The 16,788-nt window shown below is 36.5% G+C and overlaps 4 protein-coding genes across 5 annotated transcripts; 2 read left to right on the plus strand and 2 right to left on the minus strand.

Moving 5' to 3' along the window:
- The first annotated feature begins 922 nt into the window (after nt 1-922).
- Nucleotides 923-8,267, plus strand: LOC124927275 (aconitate hydratase, cytoplasmic-like). The gene is made up of 20 exons (XM_047467665.1): nt 923-1,395; nt 1,632-1,736; nt 1,819-1,979; nt 2,053-2,145; nt 2,595-2,780; nt 2,950-3,111; nt 3,668-3,812; nt 4,269-4,411; nt 4,492-4,548; nt 4,648-4,727; nt 4,807-4,882; nt 5,180-5,365; nt 5,504-5,571; nt 5,656-5,774; nt 5,881-6,002; nt 6,685-6,783; nt 6,868-7,347; nt 7,435-7,533; nt 7,628-7,870; nt 7,947-8,267. Exons 1-20 carry the CDS (start codon nt 1,095-1,097, stop codon nt 8,013-8,015), a joined length of 2,994 nt encoding a protein of 997 aa, XP_047323621.1. The 5' UTR covers nt 923-1,094; the 3' UTR covers nt 8,016-8,267.
- Nucleotides 8,268-9,354: 1,087 nt separating this feature from the next.
- Nucleotides 9,355-11,207, plus strand: LOC124926929 (HMG1/2-like protein). 2 transcript variants are annotated; one of them, XM_047467261.1, is made up of 7 exons: nt 9,355-9,482; nt 9,600-9,707; nt 9,808-9,865; nt 10,178-10,222; nt 10,410-10,490; nt 10,591-10,680; nt 11,020-11,200. In XM_047467261.1, the coding sequence occupies exons 1-6, from the start codon at nt 9,433-9,435 to the stop codon at nt 10,678-10,680; spliced, it is 432 nt and encodes a 143-aa protein (XP_047323217.1). In that variant the 5' UTR covers nt 9,355-9,432; the 3' UTR covers nt 11,020-11,200. The 2 variants fall into 2 exon arrangements, with proteins under 2 accessions (XP_047323217.1, XP_047323219.1); XM_047467263.1 differs by lacking the exon at nt 10,178-10,222 and having other exon boundaries at nt 9,380-9,482; nt 11,020-11,207.
- A 121-nt stretch (nt 11,208-11,328) lies between these two features.
- LOC124926930 lies at nt 11,329-12,270 on the minus strand. Its single transcript, XM_047467264.1, has 3 exons — nt 12,098-12,270; nt 11,781-11,860; nt 11,329-11,607 (listed from the first exon to the last, which is right to left on the minus strand). The coding sequence occupies exons 1-3, from the start codon at nt 12,230-12,232 to the stop codon at nt 11,538-11,540; spliced, it is 285 nt and encodes a 94-aa protein (XP_047323220.1). The 5' UTR covers nt 12,233-12,270; the 3' UTR covers nt 11,329-11,537.
- A 2,384-nt stretch (nt 12,271-14,654) lies between these two features.
- On the minus strand, nt 14,655-16,257 carry LOC124926427 (cathepsin B-like protease 2). The gene is made up of 8 exons (XM_047466653.1): nt 16,168-16,257; nt 15,919-16,075; nt 15,797-15,801; nt 15,633-15,707; nt 15,415-15,540; nt 15,115-15,333; nt 14,911-15,024; nt 14,655-14,750 (listed from the first exon to the last, which is right to left on the minus strand). Exons 1-8 carry the CDS (start codon nt 16,192-16,194, stop codon nt 14,679-14,681), a joined length of 795 nt encoding a protein of 264 aa, XP_047322609.1. The 5' UTR covers nt 16,195-16,257; the 3' UTR covers nt 14,655-14,678.
- Between the last annotated feature and the right edge of the window lie 531 nt (nt 16,258-16,788).

Genomic DNA, 16,788 nt, shown 5'->3' on the forward strand with positions numbered 1-16,788 from the left:
GATACTAACCATAATTAGGAAAATTTACATGCGATACAAACGAATAAGAATAAAAACAAAATAAATTAAAAAATTCTAATAATATTTATTCAATGTTTAAAATTATTAAAATAAAAAATATAAGGCTCTCATTCCACATTTTATTTATTTCTATAAAACAACTTATTTCTCACATGTTTCATCACATATTTTTTCCGAATGAATCTCTCATCTCGTGACTTTACACTTTCACTCTGTCAATCAAATATTTGATTCATATTTTTTAATAATTAGCATCGTGACCTCACACTTTGGTCAATCAAATATTTGATTCATATTTGTTTAACCACTTTCAAATGACTAATATTCCTCGACAAATCACATCTCAATCACACTTGGTTAAAAGTTGTACCTGTTTTGTTAGGTTGTAAGTTTAAAACATACAAATAACATTTTTAATTTTATTTTTAATCGTTTTAAGTTTATGGGCGGGTCAACTCACAATCCGACCCAAATATTCATTTACTCTCACATAAATATCCAAATTAACCACAACTCTCGACCCGGTAATCCGGAAATTTTAAAAATTAAGCATCATTATATATATATATATATATATAGATGTTAGAGCCTGTTAGGCGTCAAATTCTACACCTAATTAAGTGCGTTTACGGGCTACATTATTTAATTAGTTGTCCCATTTTTTTTTTAACTTAATATGAATAAAAGTTTTTCAAAAAATTATTTTTGAATAGTCTCTTTAAAATAAAGACCAACGAATAATAATAATAATAATAATAATAAAAAAGCTAAAAAGGCGGGTCTGCAAACCCTTTCTATTGGTGCACGACTTGTGGTGTTTCATTTTGCTTTTTCACTGTTTTTTTTTTCTTTTTTTTCTTCCGATTACAGCATTCAAATATATATAGAGTCTACACTACAGGAACAAACCACAAGAAATACGAAAAGCCGAGTCAAAGCTCCGCACCGTTCTTCGATCTCATTCTCCAGATTGATTTCGACAAGCATTTCTACCTGTAAATCGATCTTCTTTCTTGTTTATCGATTCTCCGTTCCATATTATACTGAACTCATATGAATGCTTGATCGTCGCCATGTTTAAATCCGTTTACTCATCGTCTGCCCTCCGCCGGGCGTCAAGGACTGGAATCTCTTCATCGTCTTCGTTTTCTTCCGGTTCTGGAGCGGTAGCTTCTTCAACCGCCACTCATTCATCTCCAGCCGTCACCAATCAGTTCCGATCTTTTACCTTTTCTTCTGCCCGGCGTCATGTCAGATGCTTATCCCCGCGTTGGAGTCATGGAGTTGATTCTAGATCTCCGATGAGCCTCACTTCTCAGATCAGGGGTACCGCCCTTGCTTCTGCCCGCTTCGAACGGATGATCGCTACTAAGGGTACTGTTTCTCTCTTACGATCTTTCCTCGTCTAGTTGCAAAAGTATACTGCTAATCTGCTGTGTCTAATGTCTGTCTCTTGAATAATATTACTAGTCTCATCATATATTCTGTTTTGATCTCTTTCTCAAATGATATCCTTTCTGTGTGGTTTTCAATATCCGGACTTTACATCTAGTAAACTTATTTCGGCATCATATATATTGGTTTCTTACAGTTTCTCTCCACGTTTACAGCGTCGGAGAATGCTTTCAAGTCGATATTGACCAGTCTTCCCAAGCCTGGAGGTGGCGAATTCGGGAAATTCTATAGCTTGCCAGCCCTGAATGACCCAAGGATTGGTAAATATCTATGGGATGTATTTAGCACCTCACAGTTTTTTTTGTGCACATGACTTATGTATTCTTGTGTTGGTCTATACAGATAAGTTGCCATACTCTATTAGGATTCTACTGGAATCAGCAATTCGTAATTGTGACAACTTTCAAGTGACAAAGGAAGATGTTGAGAAGATAATTGATTGGGAAAAAAGTGCTCCAAAACAAGTTGAAATTCCCTTTAAGCCTGCACGTGTTCTCCTCCAGGTATATCAATGTTGTGCTTGTATAAAGCTTAACATGAAGCTTATAATTTCTTAAATATGTTGTTTCGTGACAGGATTTTACTGGTGTGCCAGCTGTAGTTGATCTTGCTTGTATGCGTGATGCCATGAACAAACTTGGTAGTGACTCAGAGAAAATCAATCCTTTGGTGAGTGCTAGATTTTACTCCATGAGTATGGTTAATTATAGTCATTGATAATTTCATTTTAATTAGATACGTATTGAAGATTTGTGATGACTCGAAACCAATTGTATTTAAAAAGAGTATTCAAATTTACTATGCCTCCAAAGAGAACCTTTCATGTTGCTTGTTGTCACTGTTATCTTTCTATAATCATGAAATAGAAGAAGTAAAGAAAAACAACTGAGTCAATATTTCAAAGAACTTCAACTGTTCCTTTTGGTAAAAAGCTAGAGTTTCCAGAAATTTTCTGAAATATGCAATTGTCTACTACATATACCAGTTCAATTTTACAAGATCAAGAGAGTTTATTTTCGTTGACATATACCTCTGCTATTAAGCTAATATACACGGAATTCCTGAGATAGTTTCCTCACATTTCATTTGTTTATTTCATCTACTTGTGGTATCTGCAGGTTCCGGTCGATCTTGTTATTGATCATTCAGTTCAAGTTGATGTTGCAAGGTCAGAAAATGCCGTGCAGGCCAATATGGAGCTAGAGTTCAAAAGGAACAAAGAAAGATTTGCTTTTCTTAAGTGGGGATCAAATGCTTTCCAAAACATGCTTGTTGTTCCTCCAGGCTCGGGGATTGTGCATCAGGTCTCGGACTGTGACAATATTGATCTTGTTTATTACAGCACCTTAGCATTTTAGACTTGTATCTCTATTTTCCTTTTGGGTTCAGATTTCCTGAAAACTATTTGTGCGGTGTTATTGATGTGCGTGACATCTTGCTATCATCTCAACAACCTTAACTATATTTTGACAGGTGAATCTCGAATATCTTGGGCGTGTTGTCTTTAATTCTGATGGCTTGTTATACCCAGATAGTGTGGTGGGTACAGATTCCCACACTACAATGATTGACGGGTTAGGAGTTGCTGGCTGGGGAGTGGGAGGTATTGAAGCAGAAGCAGCAATGCTTGGCCAGGTATAAAGATGATTGCTTCACTAAGTAGATGGTTGTGCCTTTTGAATTTACCAAGGCATTTGTTTGAGACTTGACTGATTTTAACTCCGTGCCTTTACAATATATGACAAAAATCAACATCAAATATTTAATCTAGTGTTGCTTACTCTTGCCTTCATCTTTAAGTATGTAAATGCTGAAGGAGGAATTGCACATCATTGTTTTGAAGCAAGAATGTCTTGTCTTCCATCATCTTACTTTTGCTGAGAAGTCACATCATCTCATAACCTTTGCATTTATGACACATCACACACTAAAACACATGTCTATATTGAACTAGTTTAGAAGTCACACATCCCTTATGAAGTTCTAGTCAATCCATAATCTGTATCTCCTCTACCCTCTGAATGCCTCATTAGCATCTTAATTGTTCAAGTCATTGACCGGTTTCCTTTACAGACACTGGATGCTACTGCTTCAGAAGCATATTCTGTGAACATTAATTTGTCAATTGTTTGAGAAGAAAAAACATGTGTACTATTCCTGTTTCTATGTGCTAAAAGTTTTATTATGACAGCCAATGAGTATGGTATTACCTGGTGTGGTTGGGTTCAATATGTCTGGAGCTTTGCGGGATGGTGTCACAGCTACTGACTTGGTTTTGACAGTGACCCAAATGTTAAGGAAGCATGGAGTTGTTGGCAAATTTGTGGAATTTTATGGTAATGACTTAGAACACTATGCATTTTTTCTTTCTTTCTTTCTTTCTATACTTCTACCTTGGCTGAATTATAGAATGACCATCTAGTGCCATGCGAAGTAAGTCGTGTGTTTCCTCACAACCCAACGCATTATACAACCATATATTAGTTTCTGCATTTGAAGTTGTTGCATCCTAGTAAACTTAATTGGAGTCACCGATCCAATGATGTCTATGTATTGAGTGTTTTCTAAATTTCATATGCTGCCTTTTGAGTTCTGGTTTAAGAAATTAGGAGTTATCCTTTGGTTAAGAATTAAGATCACAGTAGGAGTCCACGCTTAATTTCTTTGAGAAAGCCACAAAGAAGCATTTCCTTTCAGTGCTAGTTAGTTCGTAGTACCTGATTCTGTATGCAGACGATGCATTGTTGTCTCATCTATATTATGTGTAGGATGATATGCCTGTTTGTGTGCAGGGGATGGTGTTGGTAAGATTTCATTGGCTGACAGGGCTACCATTGCCAATATGTCTCCTGAGTATGGTGCTACAATGGGGTTCTTTCCTGTTGATAAAGTCACTTTGCAATATCTAAAACTGACTGGGAGAAGCGATGAAACTGTGAGTGCAAACATCCATTCCTTATGATTCTGATGACAGCTTTCATTTGATGATGTGGTATATTTATTATTAAAATTCAGGTAGCAATGATTGAAGCATATTTACGTGCAAACAATATGTTTGTAGACTATAATGAGGTACATAATCTACTCTCCTTTCTGGTAATATTTTATTTTGTAAATTCTGACGTTGATGGATTGCTTTCTCTAATATTCTAATGTTTCTGTACAATTTAGCCTCAACAAGAAAAAGTGTACTCGTCTTATCTACAACTAAACCTTGATGATGTTGAACCCTGTATATCTGGTCCTAAGAGGTGTGTGTATATTCTACTTGAATATAATGCTGAGAATTTTGTTCGTTCCTTCTAACTCTAGCTTGCTTTACGTTCACAGGCCTCATGACCGCGTTCCACTCAAAGATATGAAGTCCGATTGGCATTCTTGCCTAGAAAGCAAAGTTGGATTCAAGGTAGCTTCTTTCTTTTGGATTTTGATAATTGAAAGAAAAGAATGGACACATTTTCTTTATTACCTTTGTGAGCTTTATTTTTTGCCACATTACAGGAACATGCATTAGAGAGGAAATACATGAGATATATATTGCTTTTATCAAGTACAATATTGTGTCTATAATGCAAACTTTGATATTGGAATTTTGTTTTGTTGCTAATATGGATCTGAAATGCTTGCTTATGTGGCCTTTGTTATTCTTGTTTATTGATACAAATTCTGACGAAAGCATTCATAACCTTGAAATGTTATGCAGGGTTTTGCTGTTCCAAAAGAGGCACGGGATAAGGTTGCTAAATTCTCATTTAATGGGCAGCCTGCTGAGCTCAAGCATGGTAGTGTTGTAATTGCTGCTATAACGAGTTGCACAAACACATCAAATCCTAGTGTCATGCTTGGTGCTGGTCTTGTTGCCAAAAAGGCTTCTGAACTGGGACTGAAGGTTAGCTGATCTTAACAATCAACTCTATTGGATTTCACACCAAATTTGAACTTCTTATGCTCAACTTTCTTCATTCTGCTTATATTACAAAGGCTGATTAGGTATTGTATATGTTTGCACGTATGATTCTTTTGCCAGGTGAAGCCATGGGTAAAGACAAGTCTTGCCCCAGGTTCTGGTGTTGTAACAAAATATTTGCTCCAAAGGTTGTGTGAATTATGATAAGTCATCACCGTATTAGTCTTTTGTTTATTAGTAGACTCAATGCCTGCATATATTCTTTCATCCAGTGGACTGCAGAAGTACTTGAATGAGCAAGGATTCAATATTGTGGGGTATGGCTGCACAACATGTATAGGAAATTCTGGGGAGTTGCATGAATCAGTTGGTTCCGCAATAACAAAAAATGGTTGTTCTCTGACTATGTCTGGAGTCTCTATTCATGACCAAACTAAAAATTCCTCTCTTTAGTCTTATGTCCTTCTAATTTCGTTTATTCTATCTATCTTTAACAGACATTGTAGCAGCTGCTGTTCTCTCTGGGAACAGGAATTTTGAGGGTCGTGTTCATGCACTTACAAGAGCCAATTATCTTGCTTCACCTCCTCTAGTAGTTGCTTATGCCCTGGCTGGAACTGTAAGTGATGCAAGTAAATTTCCATGGGTTTATCTATGATTGGGTTGAAAATCAGTTCTTTGTGTTTTTGACATCTTCCCCAAAGGAATGGCTACATGACGTGAGATGAATATCTAAATACTTGTCTAATTGATCAGCTTTCATAGTTTCTTCTGTAAAGAGATTGAGGCTGTAGTATTCAGATAGTTAACCATGTCTTCCTTAGTGGATACTAGCCTCTCTATGGGAGATGAGACTTTTGTTGACCCATAATTCAGAATTAATAAGAGGACTCTTTAGTGAGATGGAAAAATGTCCAAAATAAAGGGAATCTATTTAACTTATCATCTCAACAACAATTTAAATATCAGTTAGGCCTTCAGGCCTTGGATTCCATGAATTAATGTCCTATTGCAGGACCAATTCATTATGGCCTTAGTCATTTGAAATATAGCTTGGAGATATAAGCTCCTTTTATCTAGTTATTAAGTAATGCTTGTTAATTATCTGTTAAACATGAATGCCGGGCCAATTTATTCTGGCATCTGTTATTTGAAAGGCCGGTTGTGTTAGCTCTTATTCATATAAGGATGGTTCTTAAGTATAGAGCTTCATTGTTTTCTTAGATCTTGTGTTCTAAATGAATTATTTATCAGTGCTTTTGTATTATTATCAGCATGTTTTATTGGTTGGTTTATGTTAGGTTGATATTGACTTCAAGACTGAGCCTATTGGAGTTGGAAAGGATGGCAAAGATGTCTATCTTAGTGAGATCTGGCCATCTTCACAAGAGATAGCCGATGTAAGATGAAGACAATGCTTCTAAACCTATTTCTTTGTCTATTTCATTAATTGAAAGCTAAATGATCCTCCCCGTGCTGTTTAGGCTCTTCAAACTTCTGTCGTGCCTGAAATGTTCAAAAGCACTTATGAATCTATCACAAAGGGGAATACCATGTGGAACCAGCTATCAGTTCCAACTTCTAAACTGTATTCATGGGATCCAAATTCTACCTACATTCATGAACCACCGTACTTCAAGAACATGACAATGGACCCTCCCGGGCCAATTTCAGTGAAGGATGCCTACTGTTTATTGAACTTTGGTGACAGTATTACGACCGACCACATTTCTCCAGCGGGAAGCATTCACAAGGACAGTCCAGCTGCTAAATATCTTCTGGAGCGTGGGGTGGAAAGGGAGAACTTCAATTCATATGGAAGTCGTCGTGGGAATGATGAAATCATGGCAAGAGGAACTTTTGCAAATATTCGTCTTGTCAACAAGTTGTTGAATGGGGAAGTTGGTCCTCAGACGATCCATATTCCCACAGGAGAGAAGCTTTACATATTTGATGCTGCAACTGTGAGTTAAATATGTTTTTCTTTAATTATGTGGTATACTGTTTGTTCACCCATGAAGCTTAATTATGAATTGATTTTGTCCCTCCAGAGGTACAAGACCTCCGGACAAGATACCATAGTTTTGGCTGGAGCTGAGTATGGAAGTGGAAGCTCTCGTGATTGGGCTGCTAAGGGACCCATGTTGCTGGTTAGTCAGTTTTGGAAATTACAAATAGAAATAATCTGCTTGTTGTCCATTATTTTTTTTTCAATCCTAGTAATTTCTGGAATTGAATAAACAGGGAGTTAAGGCAGTTATAGCAAAGAGTTTCGAGAGGATCCATCGCAGCAATCTAGTTGGGATGGGCATCGTTCCACTCTGCTTCAAGGCTGGTGAAGATGCAGACACTCTCGGATTGACTGGTCAGGAACGTTTCACCATTGATCTTCCCACCAAAGCTAGTGAGATCAGGCCCGGTCAAGATGTCGTTGTGAGAACCGACAATGGGAAGAGTTTCACCTGCACGGTTCGCTTTGATACTGAGGTATGTAATTTTGTGTTTCCAAGAAATCTGTTAGCTAAGTCCTGAAATAAGTAATTAAACAAACTTGCATCTGCAGGTGGAATTGGCTTATTTCGACCATGGTGGTATTCTGCCTTACGTTATCAGGCAATTGAGTAAGCAGTGAGAGAACAACAACCAATAGTTTGAGGTTTTTAATACCGAGGACAATAAAGGATGTAGATTATGCATTCTTACACTTTGAGAAATGTGGGGTACTGTTGATTTGTACTTCCCCATTCCAAACAGTCTTTACCAGCAACAACTGGAAGACAAAGATTGAGCCAATAAACTTCATTTTCCATTTCTACTCTCAATTCTATAGCAACTATTGTTTGAACTTTGAAGGCATAATTTAAATGTTACATTTATTGCCCACTATCGCTAAATTATTACTTGGTTCTTGGAATTGAATTGAATTCCTTGTTGATATGATTGTGTGATGTTTGTAGAATAGTCTTAGTTCATAATAGTGGTGCGATATATGTTGGTTTTCCTCTTAACACATCTCGAGAACTATTTATGAATACTTGAATAGTGTTAAGAAACGGATAATGAACTCGTTTGGCACTTTCAATTGAAACGGGTCAAACAGGCAGTGCTAACCGTGTTGTGTTGATTTATGTCAATTTGTAATGTTTTTTTTTATGGTATAGGAGTTATTACAATGTATAATTATTGTCACATGCTTTTTTGTTTCTTTATTTAACTTTTTTGTCTTTGTATTTTTAAACATTTTTTGGTTGAAAGAAAACTTTATTTTAAGATCTATGCTCTTGTAATTTATGTCATATTTATCTAAAATATTTGAACTTGTAGATTTTTAAACTGTTGTGCAACACATCACATTGGTTTAAATAATAATTATTTAAAATTTATCCTTTCCAAAACAATTGAGTATAATTTGTTTTATCACTCAACTATGAGTTTTCCAACATAATGCGATTGTTTGTTAGTATAAATATGATACAAATTATTAAATCATGGATACATTAAGGGCCAAACACACACCTCAGTAGTCCAAGGACTATATCAATAAATTCTTAACCATTTTTGTGAAAAGACTAATCTCTCAAAGATAGAGTACAACTAAAATCACTGTATATTTTTTTTAAATGTTAGCACAATCCATAATAATATAAGCTCCCATTTTTTTATTTAAGAACTTCTGAATATTTTGACTTCTTATACAAAATTCTTCATATTTAAACTATTTTAATTGATTAATAGTATAAAAATAAAACATTAGTAATTTCTCAACTATGTCTACATTATTATGTTTAAATAAAATAAATGTATGTTATATATTACTTTTTTTTTTAAAAAAAATCAATAATTTTGGTAATGAAAAGTGTGACTCGTGAACGGTTATCACTCCGTTAGTTAGCTTCCTGCACACTCCATCCTTCTTTCCCGCCAGATTATAAACCGCCTCTCTCTCTCCTTCCCCATTATAACAACATGCATTTTTGACTCTTTAGTTTGATCTCTCTCACTCTCTCTCTCTCTTCAGTTACAGCAGCAGTTCGAGAAGCTAGTTCACCATGAGAGCACCAACAGCCGGCTCCGTTGCTCATAAGAAGCTTGATTCATCGTAATTACTAGTTTCTCTTATTCAACGCTACCTCTTGATCGTTTATCCAGTTTTCATTGTACTGATTTGTGATTTTCTGTTGTTTCCGTTTCGTTCTGCTTAATTTGCTATATGAAGGTTGGTGAAGAAACTCAAAGCTGATACAGGCATGAAGAAGGAGAAGGTCAAAAAGAAGAAGGATTCTGGAGCTCCAAAGCGTCCTCCGTCTGCCTTCTTCGTCTTCATGTGAGTCTGTACAGACTGTACTTGTTGAGTTTGTTCTATTCTTTCTGTATTTTTTGTTAGTTGTATTGATTGCGATGTTCTTGTGGCGACTAAATCCTAGGGATGACTTTAGGAAGACATACAAGGAGAATTTTCCAGAAAACAAGTCTGTTGCAAATGTGAGACAAGAAATTCTCATCTAGCTTTTGATTTTGAGTTCTCTCAATTGAGTACATGATAGAAAATGCAGCAAAACTAACTGATGACAGTCAGTTCTTAAATTCTTTCAGCGCTTCCCTGTTTCTTTTGAGAAAAAATCTTAGTATCAAAATATCACTACATGCTAGCTAGTTCTTCTTCTATTCTACATTTATTCAGGTTATATATGCCTCAAATTCCTAATGCTTGTAAGTCTAAAGTAAATTTCGTTTGATTTGTCGTTGTACAACAAAGTCCATACATATCTCACATCTGAGATCTGTGTCCTTCAGGTGACAAAAGCTGGCGGTGCCAAATGGAAAACAATGTCTGAACCTGTAAGATCCGATCTTATAAACTAGCTAGTGAAGTTTGAAGAAACAATAATGACAGTTCAATAAATTGGTGAAAGTTGATTAGATAGTAGCTAGTTAGTTCACTGCCTTCTTGTAACTAAGTTGATTAGATACAATAATCATGTATGCATACATGTTTAGTTCTTTATCTTCTACTCTCACAAAATAGGACAAAGCTACATACATTGCAACTGCAGCTAAGAAGAAGGTAGAGTATGACAAACTGAAGGAAGAGTTCAACAGGAAACAGGTCTCTATTCTGTTGAATTCATTCTACAACCAATAGAATTACATTAATATTCTACTTACTCTGATGAGGTTTCTGCTCAACTACATCTTTGAACTTTCAGACTAGCAGCAACATGAATGTTATATCTGAGGATTATTCAAGATCAACTTCTGAGGTCAGCAATGAGATTGAGCAGGAAGGCAGCTCTTAGGTATATCTTCTTACCTTGATCTTTATACTCAAATGATACATCACATAAATTTAGGCCACTGTAGGTGCCAACATTTCATGCTAAAGCAATGAGCCTGCAGTTTATTGCTCTATATGATCATGTGAATCGAAAAGACTTGTATACAACTAATTTTAATTTGGCATAAACCTCTTACATTATTACATATAACAAATTAGGTCGATAATCTGAATCTGATTCTAATAGGCTACATAGATATTGAACTCCTGTAGTAGGGGAAGCCCTGCGGTTGGAGCCTGTTAGGCTAAATATATCTAGGTGCCTGAACTTGTTGCTAAATATTTTGGTATGATGGTGCAGGAAGAGACTGAAAGGCTTGGAATTATGGTTCAAAGGAAATTCCTACTTATATACCTGTCTTGCATAGTATAGTGCTAGTGGTTTTAACCTTTTGCATGTTGAGGGGGAAAAACCTTATTTCTAAGGTTTAGTTTAATTGTACTTTGCTGTGTAGGTTGTGTTTAGAGTTTACACTATGGTGACATTAGTCCAGTGTGAATTTGATTGAGACAAAGCTTAAGCAAAATGCAACATTTACTTGGTATTGAAATTTGAAACCAGCAAGCATGGCTTACCAATTTGATCTATCTGGAATAGCAATCAATAATGATGATGCAAAAAACAGATTGAATTCATGTAGTTGTTGTCTAGATGATTCCAGAGATGTAATTAGATCAGGAGTTAGGGGAGACACATTCTTTATTGACAATTCAAGGTCCAAATCATAATAATAAACCGAAGAAGAAGAAGAAGAAAAACATCCCCTCTTATAAAAATTGAAAAGCTAGGATCCAGTTATAGAACTTTGGAATGTGGTATTATTCAAGTTTGACTTCCCTTGTTGGTGGATCGTACTCCAAATAGTAGAATGGTTCAATTGGTTCTTCCCTGCAACAACAACAAGTTAAGATAATTAATTGGATTTCTTATAAGAAAGATGAAGCTGATCAATTAATTGTCTGTAGATGGTGTACAAACAAAGAAAGAGAGTTAAAATTATCTGTTTTCCACTAATTGAAAAATGAAATTTGACAGCTTGCAAAATTGGGAAGAGAACATACCCGGGTTTGGAACGCATACATTGATAGAACAACTTGAAAGGCCCAGGTACGGTCTTGAATGGGTTGCCCTCAAAGCAAGCCTATTATTATTATTATTATGCAACAAGTAATCAAATAACCTGATTATCAAAGTCACGACATTCATTGGATTCTCAAATTTAAAACTAAAATCAAAGGAAAGTCAAGAAGACTGTTGTCTTTATTATTAACTGAGATCTCCAGACTGAAAACCCAAAGTTAAAATCCCTAATTTTCTGGTAGTTGATAGATTGAAATAATAGCGACAAAATTGGATAAAAAGATGAATGATTTATAACCTGGATGACATCTTCAGCTCGATCGTTGCATCTGTGGGCCTTTGGTTCTCGTCCCTCCGGCGTTCCCCATGGACTTTCTCTCCTAGGTACGGGTCTCGTACTACTACTACTGCTTGTGTTGCTGCCGCTGCTCATTTTTTTTTCCCTCTCTATGAGCCTGCCGCGAGAGTGCGATCTCAATTGGAGTAAAATACCCGGGGAATTTGAGGAAATGACCCTAAAGAGGGGTCAAATTATGTTTGGTGCGAGCCCATGTTTTTTATAGCGCTGGTGACCCTTAAAAAATTTTCTGCCGAAAATACCCCTATTGCGTCACGCACCCTCCAGTTGCGTGACGCACCTGAGGGCATTGTGAAAAGTCCACAATGCCCTTACTATATAATTAAAAAAATTACAGTTTTTCTCAGTTCTTTCTTTCTTGTTCTCTCTCTTCACTTCTCATTCTTCCATTCTCTTCCTTCTCTCTAAAAAGACGACTCCCGACGACGAACTCCGACGACGACCCCCGACGAAGACGTCGGAATCCCAACGAAGGAGATGTCCGCTACTACTGGTATTCTTCCTCCTTCTTTTATTTCTTTCGCATTGTTTTGTTAGGGTTTAGGGATTGGAGATTGATTAGATAAATGTCACCGGCGGCGGCGAAATACGGGTACGTCACGTAGGTGCGTCACGCAGGTGCGTCACGCAGGTGCGTCACGCAGGTGCGTCACGCAGGTGCGTCACGCAGGTGCGTCACGCAGTTTGGATATTTGTTTGGTTTTTCTCCAAAATCAATGGAGCCCAATCTATGATGTAACTGCTATACTTACCTCCATCCAGGTATGGGTTTGTTTGATTTTGAAGTTGGAACTAACTAAACCAAGCTCACACTAAAAAATACAAAAAGTTATACCTAATTAGTTACATTGCTAACAACAACATGAGTCATGGATAGCATCTGATCAAAATTACATCAAAACTTATAAGGGTTCTATTTTTTCTGCAGTCGTTGCTTTGTGACCCGAACCCAAACTCACTTGGCAACTCAGAAGCGGCAAGGATGTTCAGTGAAAACAAATGCGAGTACAATATGAAAGTAAGGGAGGTTGTTGAGCAGAGTTGGACTGCAGACTACTTCTTTCCGAGGTGGTAGGGTGGTTTGTCCCTATAATAGAGATACTGAGATTTTATTAGAACTTGAAAATGTTTTAACACTTTGTGAACTCTTGAATGGTGAACTACCAACAACATCACATATTTTCTTGGGTTCATTTTAGGGTATTCAGTTTCAGACAAATCTTGTGCATATATTGTTGATGATCCCCTCTGCCTATTAAGGTTGATTGCTTCAATTCTGCTACTCATTATTGTACTGAATTCTGCTTATATCAGTTTTAGTGTTTGTGCCTTTTATGTTGGAATGAGATATTCTACTACAAATTTTAACTTCAAATAATAACAATTTAACTATCTTGGACTCTGTTAAAATTTATTTGTAAACTTTTATATTGTAAAGCATTACATTTACCTCAAATCACAACTTCTGGTTCACAAATCACAATTTATTTGTAACTATCCAGACTTGTTTAACCCTCTATAACTTGAAACTAAACCATTAAATCATTTCGTTCAAAATTCAAAGATTTACCTCAATCATACTTCTCTTATCAAATAACAAATAAAAAAAAATAATTTACTTTTCTGCTATTTCTCCAATTATCGTGACTATGATTGTGATCGAGATAAATAAATTAAATGCTTGAACCAACTTAAATGAAGAATAATCTATAACAAATGTGTTGTATATATACATAGTACAGAGTTTACAGCAAAACTCAAATTGGCACAACATATAAGACAATTCTAACAAAAAAAAAGATTTGTTCATCGTACTCGAGGCTGCTGCCGGTGGGCTGGTGATGGAGAGGCAGCAGAATGTGTCGTATTCATGGGCGAGCAATGATGCGTTTTTGGTGGTAAGTTACTTTTCGAGTCATTAGCAGTTCGAGTTTTGGATGTGTTTTTCAAGGACTGGATCTCTTCTAAGGTGGCTAAAACCAGTGACATTTTTGGGCGTACTTTAGGCTCTGATTTTAGACACTGCAGAGCAAGGTTAGCAGCCATAAAGGCTCCCTTTTGAGGATATTGTCCTTCTAATTTTGTGTCCATAATCCTGAAGTAGTGAACAATTGTTCATCAATCCAACCTTTGAATACATAACCGAATCCACCTTCGCCAAAAAGACTGTCAGGGCGAAAGTTTCTGGTGGCGTTCCTTAGCTCGTTATATGAGAATGCCTTAGCATGAGTTGATGAAAGGATTTCACTCTCTGATCTTGGAGATGGGATAATCATATCATTGTTTTCTCTGCAACAAGATGGGACTGTAATATTGTTCATAAAAACAAACAAACAAACCAATTGATTAAACCTCAAAAACAAATTATTATTATTATTTGGATCCTAAAAACAAACAAACAAACAAATAAATAAATTTCCTTTCTTGGACGCTGTTAGAGGTTATACCAAATCAAGAAACTACATAAAAGATTTCCAGATAACTAAAGATAAATACCATAATCAGGAACATTCTTAGGCTTTCAACTAAAACCAAGTAACCAACAAACAGAACTCACATCTCCCCAGCCTGTGTTCCATTGATTTGCTAGAAGCTGCAAATTATTAAGAAAGAGTTCAATTATTGCAATGAAAATCTAGGAATCGGAAAATTAGCATAAATTTAGGCTCATTCTTCCAAATTTTGTGATTTTATCCTATTCATAACACTAATTCAATGACATTTCATTCCAAATACAAAAGAAGAACATTTACCCAATAGTCTTCCCCATCAGCAGAAGTTCCCCATCCAATCAGCTTCACAGCATGACCACCCATAACATCACCCGTTATGTGTTTGTAAACTCCTGATTTGTAGTGCGCAAAATCCTGCATCCACGAAAGAAAGCAAATAAGCTTGTAGCAACATTACAACAAAAGTAAATCCTGATAATTTGAATTTCCTCCTTTCTAGTTTACCTCATAAACAGTGAAGGCAACTTCTACTGGTCCGTTCTTGTAAACTTCTGCCATAATACTGTGTGGGTCTGAACCGACTCTGTATGCGCTGACACTGAAGTGCTTTGATTTCTTCCAGAGCATGTTTGTGTTTACACACTTTCTCGAACACTTGGGAGTGTCATATGCAGGTTCACATCCCGGGTGGGAGCAACCAGTACTATCGAAATAAGGGTCACACTGCCAACAACAAAAATGATTAAAAAAAGACTATAGATAAGTTCTAGAACATTCCAGTGCACAGTAGGGGATAATCTCAACCTCTTCTGTGACAACACCATGATGCTTAAAGTATCTCCAAGCATAAATAGGATAACCGCCATCACAACCGCTACCGCACAAAAATCCACAGCAAGCAAGAATATCATTCACAGAGAGTGATATATTCTGTAATGAAGTAAAGTTCAGTTATATAAGATGATGATATAACGACTAAAACATAAACAAACTTTTCAAGATTGTCTGTGACAAAAAATCACCATGTTGTATTGGATACAAAAACGATCAGATAGGGATTCAACAGCACCAAAAGCCCAACAAGAACCACAATGACCCTATATATTAACAAGGAAGAACTCATTATTCAGTTGAAAAATCCACCAAATTTAATTGAGGAAAGCAAATAAGTAGTGTTTCTCATTACCTGATCTTTATATTGGAACAGTGCAGCAGTTATCACCACAATTGAGACAAGAGAAACATTAGAATGAATGCTTATAGAAAAGAAAAACATAATTTGGTAAAAAGACAATATAAGTGAACTACCAAGAATTCTTCCAATTGTGTGACATTGAGGCCAAGCTGTTCTAGCATCAAATTCAGCTGGCAAATCTGAAGTTCTTGGATGAACAACAATTGGAATTCCCCTAAAAGCATGTGCAGGTGTAGGTTTCACACCAAGAAGACGCTTAAATTGGCTAACCTAAAATAATAGTTGACATGATTAGAAAGGAATACATTCATAAATTGAGTTGGCAAATAAAGCACAATCTAAACTAAGCCCATAAAACTCACTGTGAAATTATAAAATTTAGGATTCATGTCCGCTTTCCAGCCAGCCTTAGGATTTCCATTAATCAGTTCTATGATCGGCTCCTGAACAACCACAAAGATTCAAGATTCCTGCGTGACGCACCCTGCGTGACGCACCCTGCGTGACGCACCCTGCGTGACGCACCCTGCGTGACGCACCCTGCGTGACGCATCCAACCAACCAACCTGCATTCAACGAATCAGGGCGAATCAATGATGTTCTGTAAAAGAAATCAACACAAACAATCATATGTAAAGGAAATCAACACAAACAATCATATGTAAACGAAATCAACACAAAATATAAACGAATATAGTGGAAATTTTATCTTCGGTCGTCGTCGTTCGCCGTTGGAAGTTCTTCGCAGCTATAGGCCATTGAATATGGTGGAATGGTCCACGGTGCCTCTTCGATCGGTTCTTCAGCGATGAAAAAGAGAGAAAGTCTTCTCCGCCACCATTAGGGTTCACGGCGGAGAAGAAAGGGAAGAATGGATGAGAGAGAAAATGAAACGAAAATGAAAAAAAAATTAAGTCTTTATAGGGTTCAGGGTGCGTCACGCATCTGGAGGGTGCGTGACGCATGGGTAAAATGGTCATTAA

The sequence above is a fragment of the Impatiens glandulifera genome, chromosome 2 (genome assembly GCF_907164915.1).
Source record: "Impatiens glandulifera chromosome 2, dImpGla2.1, whole genome shotgun sequence".
Classification (NCBI taxonomy): domain Eukaryota; kingdom Viridiplantae; phylum Streptophyta; class Magnoliopsida; order Ericales; family Balsaminaceae; genus Impatiens; species Impatiens glandulifera.

What these genes read in the sequence shown, in the direction of transcription:
- LOC124927275 (XM_047467665.1), top strand. Translation starts at nt 1,095, where the DNA reads ATGTTTAAATCCGTTTACTCATCGTCTGCCCTCCGCCGGGCGTCAAGG. An exon ending in CTTCTGAACTGGGACTGAAG is followed by an intron (nt 5,366 to 5,503) that starts GTTAGCTGATCT and finishes TTCTTTTGCCAG; the next exon opens with GTGAAGCCATGGGTAAAGAC. An exon ending in TTCCGCAATAACAAAAAATG is followed by an intron (nt 5,775 to 5,880) that starts GTTGTTCTCTGA and finishes TATCTTTAACAG; the next exon opens with ACATTGTAGCAGCTGCTGTT.
- LOC124926929 (XM_047467261.1), top strand. Translation starts at nt 9,433, where the DNA reads ATGAGAGCACCAACAGCCGGCTCCGTTGCTCATAAGAAGCTTGATTCA. An exon ending in TCTGCCTTCTTCGTCTTCAT is followed by an intron (nt 9,708 to 9,807) that starts GTGAGTCTGTAC and finishes ACTAAATCCTAG; the next exon opens with GGATGACTTTAGGAAGACAT. An exon ending in AAGAGTTCAACAGGAAACAG is followed by an intron (nt 10,491 to 10,590) that starts GTCTCTATTCTG and finishes TTGAACTTTCAG; the next exon opens with ACTAGCAGCAACATGAATGT.
- LOC124926930 (XM_047467264.1), bottom strand. Translation starts at nt 12,232, where the DNA reads ATGAGCAGCGGCAGCAACACAAGCAGTAGTAGTAGTACGAGACCCGTA. An exon ending in GAGCTGAAGATGTCATCCAG is followed by an intron (nt 11,861 to 12,097) that starts GTTATAAATCAT and finishes TAATAATAATAG; the next exon opens with GCTTGCTTTGAGGGCAACCC. An exon ending in TGTATGCGTTCCAAACCCGG is followed by an intron (nt 11,608 to 11,780) that starts GTATGTTCTCTT and finishes TTGTTGTTGCAG; the next exon opens with GGAAGAACCAATTGAACCAT.
- LOC124926427 (XM_047466653.1), bottom strand. Translation starts at nt 16,194, where the DNA reads ATGAATCCTAAATTTTATAATTTCACA. An exon ending in CTAAATTTTATAATTTCACA is followed by an intron (nt 16,076 to 16,167) that starts GTGAGTTTTATG and finishes CTATTATTTTAG; the next exon opens with GTTAGCCAATTTAAGCGTCT. An exon ending in ATGGTGTTGTCACAGAAGAG is followed by an intron (nt 15,334 to 15,414) that starts GTTGAGATTATC and finishes TGTTGTTGGCAG; the next exon opens with TGTGACCCTTATTTCGATAG.